The 21,230-nt window shown below is 41.4% G+C and overlaps 1 protein-coding gene across 1 annotated transcript; it reads left to right on the top strand.

Moving 5' to 3' along the window:
* Window positions 1–4,145: 4,145 nt before the first annotated feature.
* On the top strand, window positions 4,146–6,818 carry LOC106580709 (5-hydroxytryptamine receptor 1A-alpha). The gene has a single exon (XM_014162039.3). The coding sequence runs from the start codon at window positions 4,458–4,460 to the stop codon at window positions 5,736–5,738; it is 1,281 nt and encodes a 426-aa protein (XP_014017514.1). The 5' UTR covers window positions 4,146–4,457; the 3' UTR covers window positions 5,739–6,818.
* The last annotated feature ends 14,412 nt before the right edge of the window (window positions 6,819–21,230 follow it).

A 21,230-nucleotide genomic window follows, 5' to 3' on the forward strand; every position in this document is an offset into this window, starting at 1 on the left:
CCCTCGCGGGATGGTTGAGCTAAAGTAGGCATGCTAATGTTATTAGCATGAGGTTGTAAGTAACAAGAACATTTCCCAGGACATAGACATATCTGATATGGGCAGAAAGCTTAAATTATTGTTAATCTAACTGCACTGTCCAATTTACAATAGCTATTACAGTGAAAGAATAGTATGAGTAGTATGTATGAGGAGAGTGCAGAGTTATGAACTAATGTGTTAATAAACCAATTAGGCACATTTGGGCAGTCTTGATACAACATTTTGAACAGAAATGCAATGGTTCATTGGATCGAGGAAAACTTTGCATATACACTGCTGCCATCTAGTGGTCAGAATTGTGGCTTGAATCCTAAGTCATATATTGGCCTTTCTCTTGCATTTCAATTATGATTAAAAAAAAAAATGCATGTTTTTTTATTTGTATTATCTTTTACCAGATCGAATGTGTTATATTCTCCTACATTAATTTCACATTTCCACAAACTTCAAAGTGTTTCTTTTCAAATGTGGCTGGCTCATGACCAAGTGTTGCTGATGGAGGAGCCAATGCGTCAGACACCTGAGGTCCATGAGAGATGGAGTGCAGTGGATCCGAGTCTGAGGCTGTCTTCCTGGAAAATTGAGGATCCAAGTCCGAGGCAGAATCCCAGGCGGAGTCCCAGGCAGAATCCCCCTGGGAAGAAGTCCGGATAGGGGATGATAGAGCAGGAACCTCTGAAGCTAGGAGGGCAAAGCTGTTTGACAAGTGGATTTGGGTCGGGCTTCCCAATGCCAAAGAAGCCCCATTCGCCATAGACCAAATGGAGGGAAGCAGCCTAAGGCGGGTAATGTGCTTCCATGATTGGGCGGCAGGATTGGTGACAGTATCTATCATCCATTAAATACACCAGAAGCCACGGTCCAGTTCCATTTTCCAGGGGAGTGTGAAACTTCTTTAGGGAAGGGTGCCTGGAAGGCCTTTCACTCAAGGAGTGTTAACATGATGGTGATACTCTCAACACACCTAAAAATAGCCACTTCTTCCCTATTGTCCTCAGCGAGTAAATAATTGTTGCATCAGAACTCAGAATTAATTCCACATTATCCTGGAAGAGAGCATAGTAAATACAGCTCTTGCATTAAACACTCACTTTTCCCCCTGAACTGGGGAAGTGACCATGAGAAGAGACATAGCAACTGTAAAGAAATGGGGTTTTAACCATGTTTAACGTTTTTTTTACATTTACTTTCTTTACAAACATTGGAGTACAACAAGCTTATATGTTGGGTTCTGATGGGGTATGACAGTTGAACTAAGCTCATAAGGCATTTAGTTATATTCTTCAAGAATCAATGGGTAGTCCTACATATAATTAATTTAATTTGAAAAATTGATGTATACCGGCATGATAGCTGTGCTTTTAAATGATGGTTGATAAAGCTTGTTGGCCATTAGCCTCAATGTGTGGTAGGGGCCTGAGGGCACACACTTAACTGAGTGTGTTGTGAAATCTGTTATGAATGAATGCATTGTCATGTTTTTTAATAATAAAAAGTCAAAGTCGTAACAGTTTTAGTTAAAAGCCCATCTTTTAATTAAGCAGACTTTAACAGCTCTACACTACCAGGGGGTCGGGAGGGTTACCCGGCATTACCCGGCATTTCTAACGCCTCCTACGGCCTCCTCTCCTGCGACGCCGGGACGCCCTTGGGCGGCGGCGCCTGCGGACAGGGCGGCTGCTGGATCTTCTGCGTCGTCTTGGCATTGTGATTGATAAGTAAGACTATGAATGGATTTTAGACGGCCGGGAATCCCTTTTATAGGGCTGGAGGTGGCAGGCGTGACGTCATCATGTGATAAATGATGATGCAATAATTATTAATAACATTTTGAATTTTGAAAACTACTAGTCTTCAGTGATGTCATAACATAGCAGGATGACGCAATAGTGCTATTTTTTTGTTTAGCGAATTTAACTTATGTTCTGTTGCTTTGGCCAACCCAGTGAACCGTGGTAAAAAAATAATAAAAAATTAACTCTGGCCTTTATTTAATATAAATGATTTCCATAACAATTTGTTGCAATTTAACAATAATACTGGTTTAAGGTGCACATTTGACACGTTCTCAAAACTCAAGCTTTCCTTTTGAATGTTTATTTATCCAAGGTGGTAGGCTAATCCTCTTCACTGTCTTTTGCTTTGTAATTTTCAGCTATGAAGTCGTAAATACCAGTTGGATGCATTCACCGGCTTTGAAGTCATTTGTATTTGTATTTATTATGGATCCCCGAGGCAGCAGCTAGTCTTCCGGGGGTCCGGCATAATTTATAATATATAAATAGATAATAATAGCCAAATCTGTTATGAATAGATACAATTAAAACATTGAATCTTGTATCTGTCCCTAAAAAAACAACAACATTAAAACAATGTAGTTTTTATTTTAAACATTTACACATTCAATCATCAAGTTAGTCAGAATAGGCTTGCAATAATTTCTTAGGCCTACAGTAATTTATTGATCCAACGGTTGGATTCCAAACAGCAAATAATTAATTAATACACGTTTACTATAGCTATAACATCCCACAACAATTAAAGACAACTGAGGAAGAGAATTGACACAGGAATATAAATTGATAGGCTATTCGTTTAAAACGTTTATAGAATAATTTCAAGTTCCAATTATTCTAAACGGCAAATCTATATTATAATACCGTGAGCTTCTCAGCTGCGCGAGGGTCAACTCTTATTTTGGAGCAGATTTTCTTCATTTTAAGATAAAAAGAAGCTCATGCCATTGTGTTTTGTATTTTCGTTAATTTTTTTCACGGTTTTTGTGTTTGGAATGGCACGGTTACTATGGGAGATTCAAAATGCTGTCAAAGTGCAAATTAGGTAAGCGTTTGTATGCCAATTTTAAATCTGTAGAATGACTTTGAACCATAATGTTAATCGACTGACTGGACAAATGACTTCTTCGGCAAATGACAGGAGTGGCAAGGAGTGTCATGTTAGATAAAAACGCTTGTACCTAGGCTATTTCTAAGGTGTAAGGCAGACAGACCAGTAACTTTTATTGCCACACAAGGTGCCACCGGTGGATTCAAAACGAGTAGCCTAACAATTATTTACATGGCCGTAGTTGCATTTACAAACATATGTTTTTTTTCTGTATGAAATCAATAATATGTAAACAAATGTTGACAGTGAGCAAAATAACCTTAGACGGGAAGTTGACAATGGCTTATCAATAGGCATAAACACAATGTATTTCTATGTTTACAGTCCTCAAAGATTGAATTGAATCAATTGAATTGCATTGAATCAAATTAATTAGATTGACCTCAGCCGGTAGTGCCTCTACTAAGTAATATAGACCCAATAGGCTAATATAAAACAATAGTCTATCGTTGATTAGGCTATTGGGTTGTTCGGGTGTTTCTTTCTTATAGACGACCTTGGCATGGGATTTTAATGAACTTGCGTGAGCAAGCTTCTCACTCGCACTTTGACTTTTTCCTCATCTGTGCTTCAGAAAACCACACGTTCTTCCAAACTCCAATGTGTGCAGCCGTAGTTCTCGTTCCTTACAGCAGATGGCAGCATATTTCTGATCTGGACTCGAGCCCTTAAGGAGCTGTCCTTGGTTCTGAAATACCGCATACAGGCTCCACTCATTTTGGGAATGAGTTTATTTGTCAACCGCATTTAGAATGACATATATTATGAATTAAATACCATTTATACTTCAATTATTTTATATCACATTGCTAACTAATATTAGTTTTTGTACTTTGATAAATACATATTTTGTTGTCATCATTTGAAGAGAATTACTCCCCCTCTATGTCCAATGAGATGAAACGCGTTTTCAGCTTGCAATTAATTTAAAAGAAAATATCAATCGGCCGAAACAAAAAACGTTTATTTTTATTTGATAAAGAAATAGTTACTCGCAAAGCAGGAACCTACTTTCTTTTATTGCACAATTTGATTAGGCTACAAGAAAGTTTCGCAAATAATGAGAAAATATATATTTTTAAAGTAGAGAAGAAACAGAAGAGGGAGAAGCTCCGCTCTTTATCTTTATTATGCAGCTATCGAAAGGACCCCACAAGGGAGAGCAGAGAAACAGAACTCCGCGCCGACCTCATGCAATGGCCGTCTGACGTATACCTACTGCTGCTGGTAGCTTATAAATGAATTCACGTCGTCACCAGGCGCAGATCATTTGCAGGACCAGTGAGCGCCCCGACCGTCAACAAACACATGCGCACACACACACTGGTACCAGTACGCGTCATGCGTCCTCGGAACGAGGGAACAGGCACAGGAACTCCGATGGACCCCGGTAGAACTCACACCGGCGCCAGCACGAGGGACTGACTGAGCCTCCAGGTTTCCCATTTGGTTACCTTGTCCAGTCCTACCGGGCGCGTCTATCGGGTGTCCCATGCCCCTGACGCACTATGGATTTTATAAACAACATCAGTGACAACAGCAATTCGACCACAGACTTCCCCGACGTCGTGGATGTCATTCCAAAGTGGGGAGACAATGAGAATTCAACGGGGTCTAGAAGTGTGCCTGAGGTGGAGCTGAGTTACCAGGTGGTCACCTCTCTGCTGCTCGGCGCGCTCATCCTCTGTTCCATATTCGGCAACGCGTGCGTCGTCGCCGCCATTGCGCTGGAGAGGTCGCTCCAGAATGTGGCCAACTATCTGATCGGCTCGCTAGCCGTCACAGACCTCATGGTATCAGTTCTGGTACTACCCATGGCAGCCCTCTACCAAGTCCTGAACAAATGGACTCTGGGACAGGAGATATGTGATATATTCATCTCCCTGGACGTGTTGTGCTGCACGTCGTCCATTCTGCATCTGTGCGCAATTGCCCTGGACAGGTACTGGGCTATCACGGACCCCATAGACTATGTGAACAAAAGGACACCCAGGCGAGCCGTGCTGTTAATCAGCGTGACTTGGCTGATTGGGTTCTCAATCTCCATTCCTCCAATGTTAGGCTGGAGGAAAGCCGAGGACAGGGCGAACCCGGACGCCTGCACCATCAGTCAGGACCCGGGTTATACCATCTACTCCACGTTCGGAGCATTTTACATCCCGCTTATCCTCATGCTGGTCCTCTACGGGCGGATATTCAAGGCTGCCAGGTTCCAGGTTTGGAAAACTGTAAAGAAATCGGAAAAGGCAAAAGTGTCGGACAAGTGCTTGGCTGTGTCGCCGGCTATTTTCCACAAGAAGATCAATGGAGAGGCGGGGGGCAAGAATTGGAAGCGCAGTGTGGAACCTACATTCAACTCCCCGTGTGTAAACGGCTCGGTGAAGCACGGGGAGGACGGCGAGTCGTTGGAGATCATAGAAGTGACCAACAATTGTAAGAACCACCTTCCTCTCCCCAACACTCCACAGTCCTCACAAGGGTTTGAGAACAGGAACGAAAAGAACACGGAGGCTAAGAGGAAAATAGCTCTGTCCAGGGAGCGGAAAACGGTGAAGACGCTCGGGATCATCATGGGGACTTTTATTTTCTGTTGGCTGCCGTTTTTCATCGTGGCGCTGGTCTTGCCTTTCTGTGCGGAGAGTTGTTACATGCCAGAGTGGCTGGGCGCCGTCATCAACTGGCTGGGCTATTCGAACTCTCTCCTAAACCCCATCATTTATGCCTACTTTAACAAAGACTTCCAAAGTGCTTTCACTAAAATCATAAGATGCAAATTCCACAGACCGTGAGGCATTTAGTCGTAAAGTGTTAGCGTTAACTTCATTCCAATGAGTTAATAAAACACAAAACATAAACATGTTATTTTCAGGGACAGTCTCTAGCCTACGGTGTGAATTAGAAACAGAATAGCCTACGGCACATATACAGTGAGACGTGGAGAGAGACAGGAAGTATATTTGCATATGCTGTGTAAGCTGCTCCTGTCTAGCATATTCGATATTGTAAATATCTGCGAGGCTTCGTATTCCCATGCAAGATGTGTCATTCAAATACTATGTTCTGAATTCATACATTGCCATCCACGAGACACGCGCGCTGCGTTGCGACTACGACGCAGGGTTTCTGTCCTAGATCACACCAAGCTTTATAGCACTGAAACAATAAAAAACTATCGAAAAACTACAACTTCTGATTGTAACGTCTACTCTTTGCGCACAAACAGAGGAAAGCGTTCAATGACATTTGTAAAAAGAAAGAAAAGGAAGAAAATACATATGAAGAATTTATTTCCAAAACGCTATATTCATATATTTTCCCACATTTGTGATTTTTTTCATAAAAAAGGATTGCGTACTGGCACCATTGTGTGTGTAAAATATGACTGTTCTCTGGATTATTGGATTTTAAATGTGTTTTTTGCAAAGCACTTTATATCCATCCATTGTTTAGCTGGAATGGAATGTTCGTATCCTGTATATTTGATTGTGATATGTGGTTGTCTCACCTAGTTATCTTAAGATGAAGGCACTCTGGATAAGAGCATCAGCTAAATGACAAAAATGTCAAATGTAAATGTTTTACATACAGATAACATATTACTCTATTGAATAATTTTTTGGAACATTTTTTTAATATTGATGTCACAAATGTATCATTTGTACAGTCCTTTATTAAACATGTGGTTATTTGTTACATTTGACTCTGTACAACCTAGCAGTACTACTTATTTCTGAGAGTGAGGCAGATATATAGCATTTAAAAAAAGCATGATTATTTGTCTCTTTGAAGTGAAACCATCAAGTGATAAAAGATAAACAAATACATGTCTGTCATTGAACAACCCCATGCCATGATTAGATAATGAAAAAATACACCTATTTCTTTAATATTTTATTTCAACAATAAAAGCAAATTTACAAACTTTTCTGAAAATGGATATATAGCGTTTTGGATGAAATTTCATATTTTGAGATTATATTATCTGAGTATAATTCGTTTTTCTGGAATTATTTAATTTCACGAATGGAGAGGCAAACTCTTTACGCAATGTTGAATGAATCATAGATCTAATACAGACACAGACAGTATAGTATATATTAGACTGAATATGAAGTGGATTTGGGAGGTGTGAGATATTTATGTTAGTAGGCGAGAGAGTTAAGTATTGATCTGCACAGTAGAGGTATTGAGTTAAACAGTTCCAACTTCTATCAACTCTATCTAAGGCAGAATGAGATGTGCAATTTTCAAAAACGGAAACAGTTAAGATATGGTATCAAGGACTGGATCTTTCTGTCACGCACACACACACACACACACGCACACACACACACACACACACACACACACACACACACACACACACACACACACACACACACACACACACACACACACACACACACACACACACACACACACACACACACACACACACACACACACACACACACAGTGGTTACAGAAGAAGGCAGGGGCTTTGGTTCAGAGGTAGCTGTAAATGGAAACAAAAGCTCGAGGCACCTTGAAATGCATTCCAATAAAGATTCTAACCACATACGGAAATGCATTACATGGATTCTAACCACATACAGAAATGTGTTACATGGATTCTAACCATACATGTAAATGCATTATGTAGACCAGAACCTTTCATATAAAATATGAAACAGATCCTAGTTATCCAGAAATGCATTGCTTTCAAATCGCAAACTCTATGGCACCTAATGAGAATACAACAGAGAAAGACAGAAAAAGAGAAACAGTGGGATAGGTTACCCATTATCTTACAGAACCAGCACTGACTCCCAGCAGGCATCACAGCTGTCTGGTCTAGAAGCAGTGATCATGACGTGGGTGTAGGCGGTAGAGTGGAGAAGCATGGAGCATGTCTATTCTCCCCCGATGCAACCTGAAGAAAAGGAAGACAATTGACATAATTGCAGGCAATATATATGAGATATGAGATATGGCATGACTTGCTCTTTTAATTACGGCTTATTTTGTCATATGTTAGCTGTCAGTCAAACTAACCTTAACCATAATGAAAATATACACCTGACCTCAGAACAGTGGAGTAACTTTCCCTAACTTTGGGCATATACTATATCAAATCAAATCAAATTGTATTAGTCACATGTGCCGAATACAACAGGTGTAGACCTTACAGTGAAATGCTTACTTACGAGCCCTTAACCGACGGTGCAGTTTTAAAAAATACAGATAAGAATAAGATAAAAGTAACAGGTAATTAAAGAGCAGCAGTAAAAAATAACCTTATAAACAGGGGGGGGGGGGGGGGGGGGGCGGTACAGACTCAATGTGCGGGGGCCCCGGATAGTTGAGGTAGTATGTACATGTAGGTAGAGTTAATTAATTAAAGTGACTATATGTCCTCATCATGTTGCCACCAGGGTTTAAACTACTCTAAGGGGTACCCTGCAATGGTTAGCTCTCACGAACTTTCCTGGAGGTGACTGCTTATTGAAAAACATATCCAAGTTCAACTTTAATGACGAGAGCTGGCTGTCTTCTCCACAACACTCATAGAAGTGCCACATGGTCTTAGTTATTATGGGGTTACGCTGATGTGTTCAAATCCAATCCAATTTTATTCATTACATACTTGGTAAACAACAGGTGTAGACTTGCAGGGAAATGCTTACTTACGGGCCCTTCCCAACAATGCAGAGAGAAAGAAAATAGTGAAATTATAGAAAAAGAAAACACATAATAACAAAAGTAATAATAAATACATTATGTACAAAAAAAGTTAAGATCAACGCAAAAACACACAACACAGCAGAATTGGTCAGGAACCCGTAAAATGTCTGCTATCCATTGCAGCACCATTCTTTTGCTTTGGGAATGTCCAGCAACCTTAGCTACTCCATGGACGTCGTTGTCGGTCTTTGCTTACTGGGGTGTAGCCTGCAGTGTCTGCCCGCAATGGAATTTTATGAATGCCCATCCATGTGGTAGGCCTACCGTTAGTAAAACAGGCAGTGTATTATATTTGTGTCTACATTGAACTGGTAAAAGTAGATTTTGATATGATTAAGGGGAAAAATGACCCTATGAGGGTGTTGTGCCTGGCCTTAGTGGATTTGGGAGGTATGAGATATTGATGTTAGTGGGTGAGAGAGCTATGTACGGGTGTTGTATTGATCTGATGTTAGTGGGTGAGAGAGCTATGTACGGGTGTTGTATTGATCTGCACAGTAAAGAGGTATTGAGCTAAACATTTCCAACTTCTATCAACTCTATCTAAGGCAGAATGAGATGTACACACACACACACACACACACACACACACACACACACACACACACACACACACACACACACACACACACACACACACACACACACACACGCACACACGCGCGCGCACACACGCACACACACGCACACACACACACTGGTTACAGAAGCAGGCTTTGGAACGGGTTTAGAGGTAGCTGTCAATGGTAAGAAACATTTGAGGCACCTTATTGTACCAGGTAATATGTAGAATATCGGAGGACCATGAATGTAAGAACAAACCTTAGGTGCTGGCTTAAGGCCCATAGCAACTGCTACAGAATGTCCGATCAGAACAAGAATGAGGCGGATGTCCAGGTTAAGGGGGGTTTAAATGGAACCAGTCCATGGGAGGAAATTGTCAGCAGGAGGAAAAAACGGGTAGTGCTCATCAGGATGGGAAAAGCATGTTTCTGACCACAAGGTGTGCTGGGGTCCTACACTAACTGGAAGCTAGGCCGCTGATAGGCTGAACGAGATGTGGTGATAAGTAATTGGCATGACCTTGACCAATATGACACTAACAAAAGTGGGGTTCCTCTGAATAGGAGACTGAGCTGCCTGACTAGAACTAACTAGAAGGGATGGCTCGAATCAGCTGACTGATGTTGGCTGTTTTAACAGAAAGTGAGAGATGACGTAGCTAGTACTCTTATCTGGAGAGTGTTCCATATTGAGGTTCAGACCTCCCATCCTCTCTGTAGGTGTTCTCCACCTGTCATAGTGCCCAACACCTGCTTTCTGCTCTCTTCCACCCACGCATCTCTCTGTTCAAACACAACACACATTCCTGACCATGTAACAACTTCTGACAGGCAGGAATGACAGGCTTGGGTTTCACCAAAAACTATTTTGTCTCGGCAAAGGTTTTTCAAACTTCTAACAAAACACACCGTTCACTAAACTTTAGTTCAAAGAGCAGACTCTCTCTTTGTTGGTTGCCTTTTCAGTTCTTTAGAGGACCATTTAGAGGATCACGATATCTTACTTCATCTAGACAATGTATCTCAATCCCTCCCAAAATCTCTGAAGATCACAGACATATTCAGCTCTCTCTCAAGTTATAAAGTAAATCTAACCAAATCAGCCCTACTGCCTCTCAAGACCCCGATGGAGGACTCCATCTCTACTTATGAATCCCAATCATTTCCCATTTTAAATATTTGGGAATAGATATATTTCCTTCCTTAGATAAAACCATTGGCAGAAACTTTAACAGAACACTCAAATCAATTACATTTGAACTCAGTAGATGGACTAATATTCCAGTTGCTTTAACTGGCAGAATATCTATTGTCAAAATGAATATAGTGCCATGGCTGAATTTCTGTAGTTCAATGCTTCCCTTGTTTTCCTCTTCTGGCTATTGGGATGAAATCCATAGTGCGGTTTCAAAATGTATATGGCAAAGTTAGCGAGGCTAGACAAAATTAACAAACTTGCAAAGAGGGAAATATGTAGGAGAATTATCCAAATGTCCAAATTATCCACATTTTTTAAAATCTACATATAGCCAGGGATACAATCCAACACTCCAGTCTGCCAGATCATAGGCAGTCTGGATGACCAGGGATGTTCTCTTGATAAATGTGTGAATTGGACCATTTTCCTGTCCTGCTAAGCATTCAAAATGTAATGAGTACTTTTGAGTGTCAGTGGATTAAAAAGTACAATATTTTCTTTAGGAATGTAGCAAAGTAAAATTAAAAGTTATACAAATATAAAAAGTAAAATACTTAAGTACTTTACACCCCTGCCAATAAAGTTTTGTTGATTTCCATTGACTCTGATTAGGCCTAACAAGAAAGGTCTTACTTCCTCATTCCTATTGCCTTATATTGCAGATGTCTAGCTCTCCATCACAGAAGGGGCTAGGTTTTGTGAGTGAGATCCTAAACTACTATTCAAGCAGATGAAGGGGGCTGATGAAAGACATTGGTGTGATGAATGTAAAATCTATTGCCCAACAGACAGTGAAGGGAGAAATGAGGCACGACATTTCCTTAAGAGAATCAAAGATAACTTTGTAAGCACAATCAGAAGCATTCACAGCTCATGGTTTCTGATATAACAACCTATAAGAATCCAACTGTATAAATGATGATGTATTATGCTCTGGTTACCAGAAGGATTTACTAGCCTATGTTACTGTAACTCTGGAAGTTTTCACTTTGAATTTAGATAGAGATCCATAAAGAGCGTATCTGTATATTTCAAGCATGGTCAAAGTCAAGGATCAGGACCAACCTGCAAGGCATCTGGGTAGCACTCTGCAGCTAGAGGAAGGATAAAGAGGAGGCAGATGATGAGTGTATGTGTGTGTGTGTGTGTGTTGTTGTTGTGAACCATGGGATGGATGTAACTCTCACCCCTGCTGAGCTACAGATAGATGATCCTGGGACGGAGAGAGCAGGAGGCCAGAAAAACAGAGATTCGACGTGAGGGGAAGAAGAACAGAAGGGGAAGAGCTGAGTGACATTGCAGCCAGCAGAGGATTGCAGAGCCAGCCCCCGTAGTGCCTACATCAGCACCCTTGTCACTGAAGACAGCGTAAGCAGGGCCAGAGATGTAGCCTGGCAAAGTACCGAAGTAAGTGGTCGAAGGATGGACCATGCAACATGAACTTCTTCCAGACCCCTCCTTTGACATCCTGCTAGAGGTCTATAAGTGCAATGAAGAATTGGACTGGGACTGGGGGGACTAGTAGGGACCAGATATAACTGGTTTTAATGGAGTGGTTGAATAAAGGGACATTTCTGTGTAGTATGAACCTGATGTAAGGGGAGGAGTGTGTAAGGGAGGCATTACAGTATATACTGCAAGTCTTTGTTTGCGGGTTACAGATGGTTCTCTTCTCATTTTTTTGCAGACATCTTGCTTTTAGGACCTCTCTCTTTTTGGGGCATTTTTGCCATGTTTTTTACTGCTGTTTTTAAGTTCCACTTTTTGTAACATTGTGGTTGAGGTTGGAGTTTGTCACCTTTTCAGAATTCTTCTAGACATCAGTTAGAAGTAAGCCTCCTTTCTTTACTCACAGGGGCAAGGTCATATATTTGTACTTTTCTTAGCTGGAACAGGATTGGGTTTCCTCAAGGTTGGGAGCTAGGGTATTCATAGGGTAGTAGACTCATTGTAAAGGGTTTTTGCTTTAATAAAAAATAGGCTGTGGATTTCCTCTTGAGGGGCTACTGCTCAAAATAGAACAGAAAGCTTCCTCTCTTTGTTACAGTGAAATAGAACAGAAAGCTTCCTCTCTTTGTTACAGTGAAATAGAACAGAAAGCTTCCTCTCTTTGTTACAGTAAAATAGAACAGGACGCTTCCTCTCTTTGTTACAGTGAAATAGAACAGAAAGCTTCCTCTCTTAGTCACAGCGTGGGTTCATGCTTGGGGTGTCTATAGAATGTCTTAGGATATTAGACTAAGACCGATATGGTGAATATACCTTTCATCTTGTGGGACACTAAGGCCCATCACGGTGAGTAACTCCAGGTACACAGGTGAAGGGTTTCTGGTGTGCACCCGTGGGTGTAAAGACAATATTTATCTAATGATAACAGTTGCAGAGCAGAGAAAGTATACTCACCACTCAAGTTCCCCGGTTTTTATAGTCCTAGGAGAGCCTGATGAACTATGGGTCACCCTACCCCTGAGCTGGACATCCCGCTGAGTGGTTTAAAAAAAAGAAGGTTTCTCCCACCCCAGCTGTCGGCCGCCGAGTGCTAAGCCGGCACCGCGGTTGGTATCAGCGGGTCACTAGGATCGGGACTGGGCCTGAAGGGTAGGTAATAGGCCTGAAGCAGGGGGAACCTAGGCTAGCTCATTAATCTCAAGGGAGAGGCGTACTGTTGAGTAATGTGAATGGACAGCAGCAGTGCAGCCTCTGTGGCAGAGTCCAAGTCTGCCCATTAGTCTCTGTCACAGACGGGCATAGGCCTGCTGATCCAAAGGATAAGAGCTGCTTCACACTTCATCATCCACATACAGGCCTTGCAGAATAGCCTCATTAGATAAGCACCACTCAGATTGCAGGCTAAGGCATATGCAATGTTTATCTGACCACTCCACTTTAATAGATAGATCCACACTTACACATACAGTGAGGGAAAAAAGTATTTGATCCCCTGCTGATTTTGTACGTTTGCCCACTGACAAAGAAATGATCAGTCTATAATTTTAATGGTAGGTTTATTTGAACAGTGAGAGACAGAATAACAACAAAAAAATCCAGAAAAACAATTGTCAAAAATGTTATAAATTGATTTGCATTTTAATGAGGGAAATAAGTATTTTACCCCCTCTCAATCAGAAAGAGTCAAGATCACTTTCAGAGTCCAGATCACTTCCTGAGTCAAGATCACTGTCAGAGTCCAGATCACTTCCTGAGTCAAGATCACTTTCAGAGTCCAGATCACTTCCTGAGTCAAGATCCCTTTCAGAGTCCAGATCACTTCCTGAGTCAAGATCCCTTTCAGAGTCAAGATCACTTCCTGAGTGAAGATCACTTTCAGAGTCAAAATCACTTCCTGAGTCAATATCACTTTCAGAGTCCAGATCACTTCCTAAGTCAAGATCACTTCCTGAGTCAAGATCACGTTCAGAGTCAAAATGCAAGTTGAGATCTAACACTGAGACTCAAGTCTCTGCATTATTTCTGCCTCACACACCAATTAATGTTGTAACTCCTATGACCAGAGAAAGTGAAATATTCCTTGATATTAAAAAAGCCATAAGCCACTAACAATAACAACACAAGTTTATTGGAACACTTTGCTATAGTCATTCATTGCTGGTTGTAGCGTGAGTAGAAGTAGGGAGAAGGCACATTTTATGTCTTATAAAAGTGTTGAACAAAGTGTTGACAGGGATAAAAAATAACTGAAACATGAACCTAATCATAAAAACAGCAGCTCTTTGCTGTATTGGTTGAGTCTCTCTAGTCATGGTTTTATAAAAAGTTTTGAAATCTCACAATATCTACTTTGCTGTGCGTTCAAGGCTTCTTTTTACCTATGGCTCGAGGAAACTGTGCAAACACGGTGATCTAAGCTATCTGATTTGCCAGCGGTAGACCTATAGGTGCACTGGATTTGTTCTCTGGGCCTGCCGGGTAGGTGGAGTTCTACCTTCAGACACATGAAATGGTTGAAAATGGGAACACTTTGTCTTCACAGCGCTAGGACTGCTGAATCAAGTGCACCTACTGCCAAGAGTGCAAAAAACAAATAAGAAAAATATGAATGCAAGGATTTATTGTTGTTTTAAAAAATATATGTTTGGTGATTGACTAGGAATGCCTTGGAGATCGACCAGTCGATTGCGATCGTGATCGGTTGGTGACCACTGCTGCACAGGCATGCACAAACACACATGCATGCAGGAAATACAAACACACACTTACAAATCTATATACACTGTGTGTGTGTGTGTGTGTGTGTGTGTGTGTGTGTGTGTGTGTGTGTGTGTGTGTGTGTGTGTGTGTGTGTGTGTGTGTGTGTGTGTGTGTGTGTGTGATAATGCAAAATATGATGTGATGAACAGTGGCAGAGTCAGACTTTTTAGGAGCAATTTGGCTACATAAGTCTAACAAATGGTATTGCTAAACTCATGTGCTCAGTGTGGCAGTAATCCAGCCCTGCTGTGGACCACTGTCAGTTAAAATAGCATATTAAAAACTCCACGGGGAGAGCGCAGTACGAAATCAGATTCAAAACAGCTTACTCTCTCTCGTATCACGCTCTCCTCTTTTGTCCTCCTCTCTAACTTTCTTCCCATCGATTCACTCTTTCCTCGATCTCTCCATCCTTCTTTCTCTCTCCCTCCTCTCTGCACCTTTCGCATTCACTACCCTTTTAACCTCTTGACGTTACCCTAGGATAGGGGGCGCCACAGCGCATTTTTGAAAAAATTAGTGCCCATTTTCAACGGCCTACTAATCAAACTCAGAAGCTAGGATATGCATATAATTAATACCTGTGGATAGAAAACACCCTAAAGTTTCTAAAACTGTTTGAATGGTGTCTGTGAGTATAACAGAACTCATATGGCAGTCAAAACCCCGAGACCGATTGAAACAGGAAGTGGAATTCTGAATTGTGGACTCAACTTCACATCGTTGCCTATTATTCACACCGTGAGCTATCATTATTTGAGCACTTCCTATTGCTTCCACAAGATGTCGCCAGTCTTTACAAAGTGTTTTGAGCCTTCTACTGTCGAAACTCAGTGAATGAGACGCGTTGGAAATTGGTCACAGGGGGAGGGCCATCACCATTATGACGCCAGCGGCCCTGTCTACCCCCACCTTTGGAAACGTTTTGAAACACAATGAAATCGTCCCCCTCGAATCTTATTGGCTCTCTTGTTGAAACAGGCCCTGAAGATTTATGTTATACAACGTTTGACATGTTTGAACGAACCTAAATGGGAAAAAATATAATAATTCCGAAACGGCTGTCCCGTTAACAGAGAACAGGCTCTCTCTTTCTCTCTCTATACCTATATATTTCTAGTTCTCTCTTAATATCTCTATATTTTTCTAGTTGTCTCTCTATCGCTATATTTTTCTAGTTGTCTCTCTCTACATCTCTATATATTTCTAGTTGTCTCTCTATCTCTATATTTTTCTAGTTGTCCCTTTCTCTATATCTCTATATTTTTCTAGTTGCCTCTCTCTATATCTCTCTATTTTTCTAGTTCTCTCTCTATATCTCTACATATTTCTAGTTGTCTCTCTCTACATCTCTATATATTTCTAGTTGTCTCTCTATATTTTTCTAGTTGTCCCTTTCTCTATATCTCTATATTTTTCTAGTTGTCTCTCTCTATATCTCTCTATTTTTCGAGTTGTCTCTCTCTATATCTCTCTATATTTCTTGTTGTCTCTCTCTATATCTCTCTATTTTTCTAGTTGTCCCTTTCTATATATTTCTAGTTGTCTCTCTATATATTTCTAGTTGTTTCTCTATCTCTATATTTTTCTAGTTGTCCCTTTCTCTATATCTCTATATTTTTCTAGTTGTCCCTTTCTCTATATCTCTATATTTTTCTAGTTGTCTCTCTCTATCTCTCTATTTTTCTAGTTGTCTCTCTCTATCTCTCTCTATTTTTCTAGTTGTCTCTCTCTATATCTCTATATATTTCTAGTTCTCCCTATCTATATTTCTCTATATTTAAAGTTGTCCCTTTCTCTATATCTCTATATATTTCTAGTTGTCTCTCTCTATATCTCTCTATATTTCTAGTTGTTTCTCTATCTCTATATTTTTCTAGTTGTCCCTTTCTCTATATCTCTATATATTTCTAGTTGTCTCTCTCTATATTTCTCTATATTTCTAGTTGTCTCTCTCTCTCCCTATATTTTTGTAGTTGTCCCTTTCTCTATATCTCTATATTTTTCTAGTTGTCTCTCTATATATCTCTCTATTTTTCTAGTTGTCTCTCTCTATCTCTCTCTATTTTTCTAGTTGTCTCTCTCTATATCTCTCTATATTTCTAGTTGTCTCTCTCTATATCTCTCTAAATTTCTAGTCGTTTCTCTATCTCTATATTTTTCTAGTTGTCCCTTTCTCTATCTCTCTCTATTTTTCTAGTTGTCTCTCTCTATATCTCTATATATTTCTAGTTCTCCCTCTATATTTCTCTATTTTTGTAGTTGTCTCTCTCTATATCTCTATATATTTCTAGTTCTCCCTCTATATTTCTCTATATTTCTAGTTGTCTCTCTCTCTCTCTATCCCTATATTTTTCTAGTTGTGTCTCTCTATTCGCCTAATTCTGGAATGTCACAGTGATCGCGGTGAGTTAGTTGCAATTGTTTTTCTATTTCCGGCAACATTCGTGCGACGCTAGCGCATGCTAGAGGCGGGAGGCAAAAGAGGCAAAAGTGGTACTTTTAGTTGAGTTTGATAGTTTTACACTGACAGAACTGCACAAAATCCTAAATTCGATCAACATGACAAGCATTATATTTTCAGTACGAGGCTGTCACAATAATTGGATGAAGAGGAGGCAGTTTTTACAACAAAAATGTTTTGAACACCAACCTCTACGACCTGCATCCTCCTCCTAAAGAGACTTAGTCTTTGCGGCTCTGGCTCAAAGCGTTGAACCTAAAGAAACCACCAAAACGTCTCTTTGTGTGCTCCTACCACTTCTCTGACAAGAAGCCTACAGTGGAGCATCCTTACCCAGAAAAATGGCTTGGCTACGATGCTCCACTCGTGAAGAAGCGTTGGGCGTTGGTCAGGCAGTCATCAGTGACAGGTAAACGCTTGAGCAGTTTGTCTGCTCTCATTGTGTGTCTCCCTCTCACTCTTGTATCTAAGCAGTCTCATAATAGCATAATTTATCTCCTCTACAGCTCAATAAAAAAATCCCTTTTTATATATGCTTAATTATTATGATTATTAAATATTATTAGGAGCGTTCATGCAGTTTTGTGTTTTATTATACGGTTTTGACCGTTGACAAGTTTAACAAGACATACTATTTTTTTAACAGATGACAGGCTCAAGTGTTCACCAAATTGAAAATGGGAATTGGCCAACACAGATAGAAGGAATGGATATGCCTTCAGACAACTACAACTACAGCTCAGGTGATCATGTTAAGCCCACTACCTGTGAGGCAGGGACACAGTGCCCAGCAGCACCTCTACAAAACCCTGCTAAGGAATGAAGCACTCTGTCAACTGCATACAGGCTTGTCTCTTGCTGCCTTTTCTACCCTGGTGGAACATCTTCTACCCCTCTACAAAGGCAGCTTTCAGTTAGACCTGACAGACCAACTTTCGATGACACTGATGAAGCTGAAGCTCAACTTGCTGCAGCAGGACCTAGCAGAAAGGCTTGGTGTTTCCCGGAGTATTGTCAGTCGAGTGATTAGTTATTGGATTGACGGAAGAGAATCTGAGGGAGTACATTCCATGGTTGCCAAGGGAGACCATCCGTGCTACAAGGTGACAATGTTTTAAGGACCACTACCCAGGAAATCAAATCAAATTTTATTGGTCACATACACATGGTTAGCAGATGTCAATGCGAGTGTAGCGAAATGCTTGTTCCTCTGGTTCCGACTACGCAGTAATATCTAACAAGTAATCTAACAAATTCACAACTACCTTATACACACAAATACACACAAATGTAAAGGGATGAATAGAATATGTACATATAAATATATGGATGAGCGATGGCATGCGGCATAGGCAAGATGCAGTAGATGGTATAGAATACAGTATACACATATGAGTTGAGTAATGTAGGATATGTAAACATTATTAAAGTGGCGTTATTTCATGTGACCAGCGATACCTTTATTAAGGCCATTTATTTAAGTGGCCAGAAATTTGAGTCTGTATGTTGGCAGCAGCCTCTCTATGTTAGTGATAACAGTCTGATGGCCTTGAGATAAACAGCTTCTATCAGTCTCTCGGTCTCAGCTTTGATGCACCTGTACTGACCTCGCCTTCTGGATGATAACGGGGTGAACAGGCAGTGGCTCGGGTGGTTGTTGTCCTTGATGATCTTTTTGGCCTTCCTGTAACATTGGGTGCTGTAGGTGTCCTGGAGGGCAGGTAGTTTGCCCCCAGTGATGCATTGTGCAGACCGCACTACCCTCTGGAGAGCCTTGCGGTTGAGGGCGGTGCAATTGCTGTACCAGGCAGTGATACAGCCCGACAGGATGCTCTCGATTGTGCATCTGTAAAAGCTTGTCAGTGTTTTAGATGACAAGCCAAATTTCTTCAGCCTCCTACGCTATCTGTGTAGGTGGACCATTTCAGTTTGTCCGTGATGTGTATGCCGAGGAACTTAAAACTTTCCACCTCCTCTGCTACTGTCCCCTCGATGATGGGGGGGGGGGGGGGGGGGGGGGGGGGGGGGTGCTCCCTCTGTTGTTTCCTGTAGTCCACTATCATCTCCTTAGTTTTGTTGACATTGAGTGAGAGGTTATTTTCCTGACACCACACTCCGAGGGCCCTCACCTCCTCCCTGTAGGCGGTCTCGTTGTTGTTGGTAATCAGGCCTACCACTGTAGTGTCGCCTGCAAATTTGATGATTGATTTGGAAGCGTTCATGGCTACGCAGTCATGGGTGAACAGGGACTACAGAAGAGGGCTGAGAACGCACCCTTGTGGGGCCCCAGTGTTGAGGATCAGCGGGTGGAGATGTTGTTTCCTACCTTCACCATCTGGGGGCAGCCCGTCAGAAAGTCCAGGACCCAGTTGCATAGGGCGGGGTCGAGACCCAGGAGCTCGAGCTTAATGGCGAGTTTGGAGGGTACTATGGTGTTAAATGTTGAGCTGTAGTCAGTGAACAGCATTATTCCTCCTGTCCAGATGGGATAGGGCAGTGTGATGGTGATTGCATCGTCAGTGGACCTATTGGGGGCGGTAAGAAAATTGCCGTGGGTCTACGGTATCAGGTAGGGTGAGGGTGTTATGATCCTTGACTAGTCTCTCAAAGCACTTCATGATGACAGAAGTGAGTGCTACGCGGCGATAGTCATTTAGTTCAGTTACCTTCACTTTCTTTGGAACAGGAATAATGATGGCCATCTTGAAGCATCTGGGGACAGCAGACTGGGATAGGGAATGGTTGAATATGTCCGTAAACACACCAGCCAGCTGGTCTGCACATGCTCTGAGGATGCGGCTAGGGATGCCGTCTGGACCGGCAGCCTTGCGAGGGTTAACACGTATAAATGTTTTACTCACGTTGGCCATGGGGAAGGAGAGCCCACAGGCTTTGGTAGCGGGCCGTGTCAGTGGCACTGTTTTGTCTTCAAAGCGAGCAAAGAAGTTGCTTAATTTGTCTGGGAGCAAGACGTCAATGTCCAATTGAACAATTCTAGCCTTCACAAAAAGAGGTGCACAGCTGTCAGAGGAGGACACCACATGTACAAGACAGATAGCTAACGTGAGGGTTCATGTGGAACGCGTAATTTAAAGGCTCAAACGGTTTAGAATCATCTCACAAACAGTGCCAATCAACCTCTCATCTAAAATGGACAAAATACTTTGAATCTGTGCTGCCCTGTGTAACCTGTGGGTGTATATCAGTCATGAAGATGCTGAATTAACTGACTAGTCAAATGTAATTTTCAAGGTCGATTTCCCAATATGAATTAAAGTTGTCAAAAGTTATGTTAAGTAAATGTCAATTCATTCTATAACAACTCGACTTAATTATTTGTTTTACATACTCAATAACATACATAAAAAACAAAGCCATACAAACAATATCCACAATACTGAGACTGTTGATGCATTAAGTCAGGCTTTTTAATTGAAAAACAACTCGTTAATAGTAATAGCAAACAGGAAAGACATCTGACTACATACTTCTACAGAGATGCATATAAATATATGTCACTCAGTGACAATCTGCCTACCTGATGCTCCTCAACAATAAATGGCAGCATGTGTGTTGAGTAGAATGCCTTCAACCTCAGGAAAGCCTCTGCAAGGAAATATGCATTATTGGGAACAGGGATGACAACTTGCTGGGACGGAGTCCAGATCAGCACCTTACTTTCTGTCAGTCCTGAACAAAACATATCAATTTGCAGCTGCATGTAGTAGCCACGTGGCCCATGTGGCTGCAGTTGGGGTGTGTCCTCCACCACCTTCACATCACAGGCTTTCCTATTGAAGACATCATCCAGAGAATCACAGTTCTTCCCCTTGACAGGACACTTGATCTCCAACAGCTCCTTGGAGTTCAGCACTCTGTCAGGGCTTGCTGGTAGCCATGGCTGTTCAACACTGACAACAGTGCCTCTGTGGTCCACAGAGTATCCACAGTCTTCCAGCCACTGGGAGGCCATCAGCTCATTATCTTCAAATACATTCAAATGGTACAGCCACAAATAAATATTTATTTCAGTCCAATTTTACCTTGGATGCTACTGGCTGTGATGTTATTGTCGGTTCAGCAACCTGTTTAGGATAGGGGGCAGTATTGACACGGCTGGATA

Source organism: Salmo salar, chromosome 20 (assembly GCF_965601325.2).
Source record: "Salmo salar chromosome 20, fSalSal1, whole genome shotgun sequence".
NCBI classification, from domain to species: Eukaryota; Metazoa; Chordata; class Actinopteri; order Salmoniformes; family Salmonidae; genus Salmo; species Salmo salar.

Bases quoted from the DNA above. Each gene is read 5' to 3' on its own strand.
- LOC106580709 (XM_014162039.3), top strand. From the start codon at position 4,458: ATGGATTTTATAAACAACATCAGTGACAACAGCAATTCGACCACAGAC.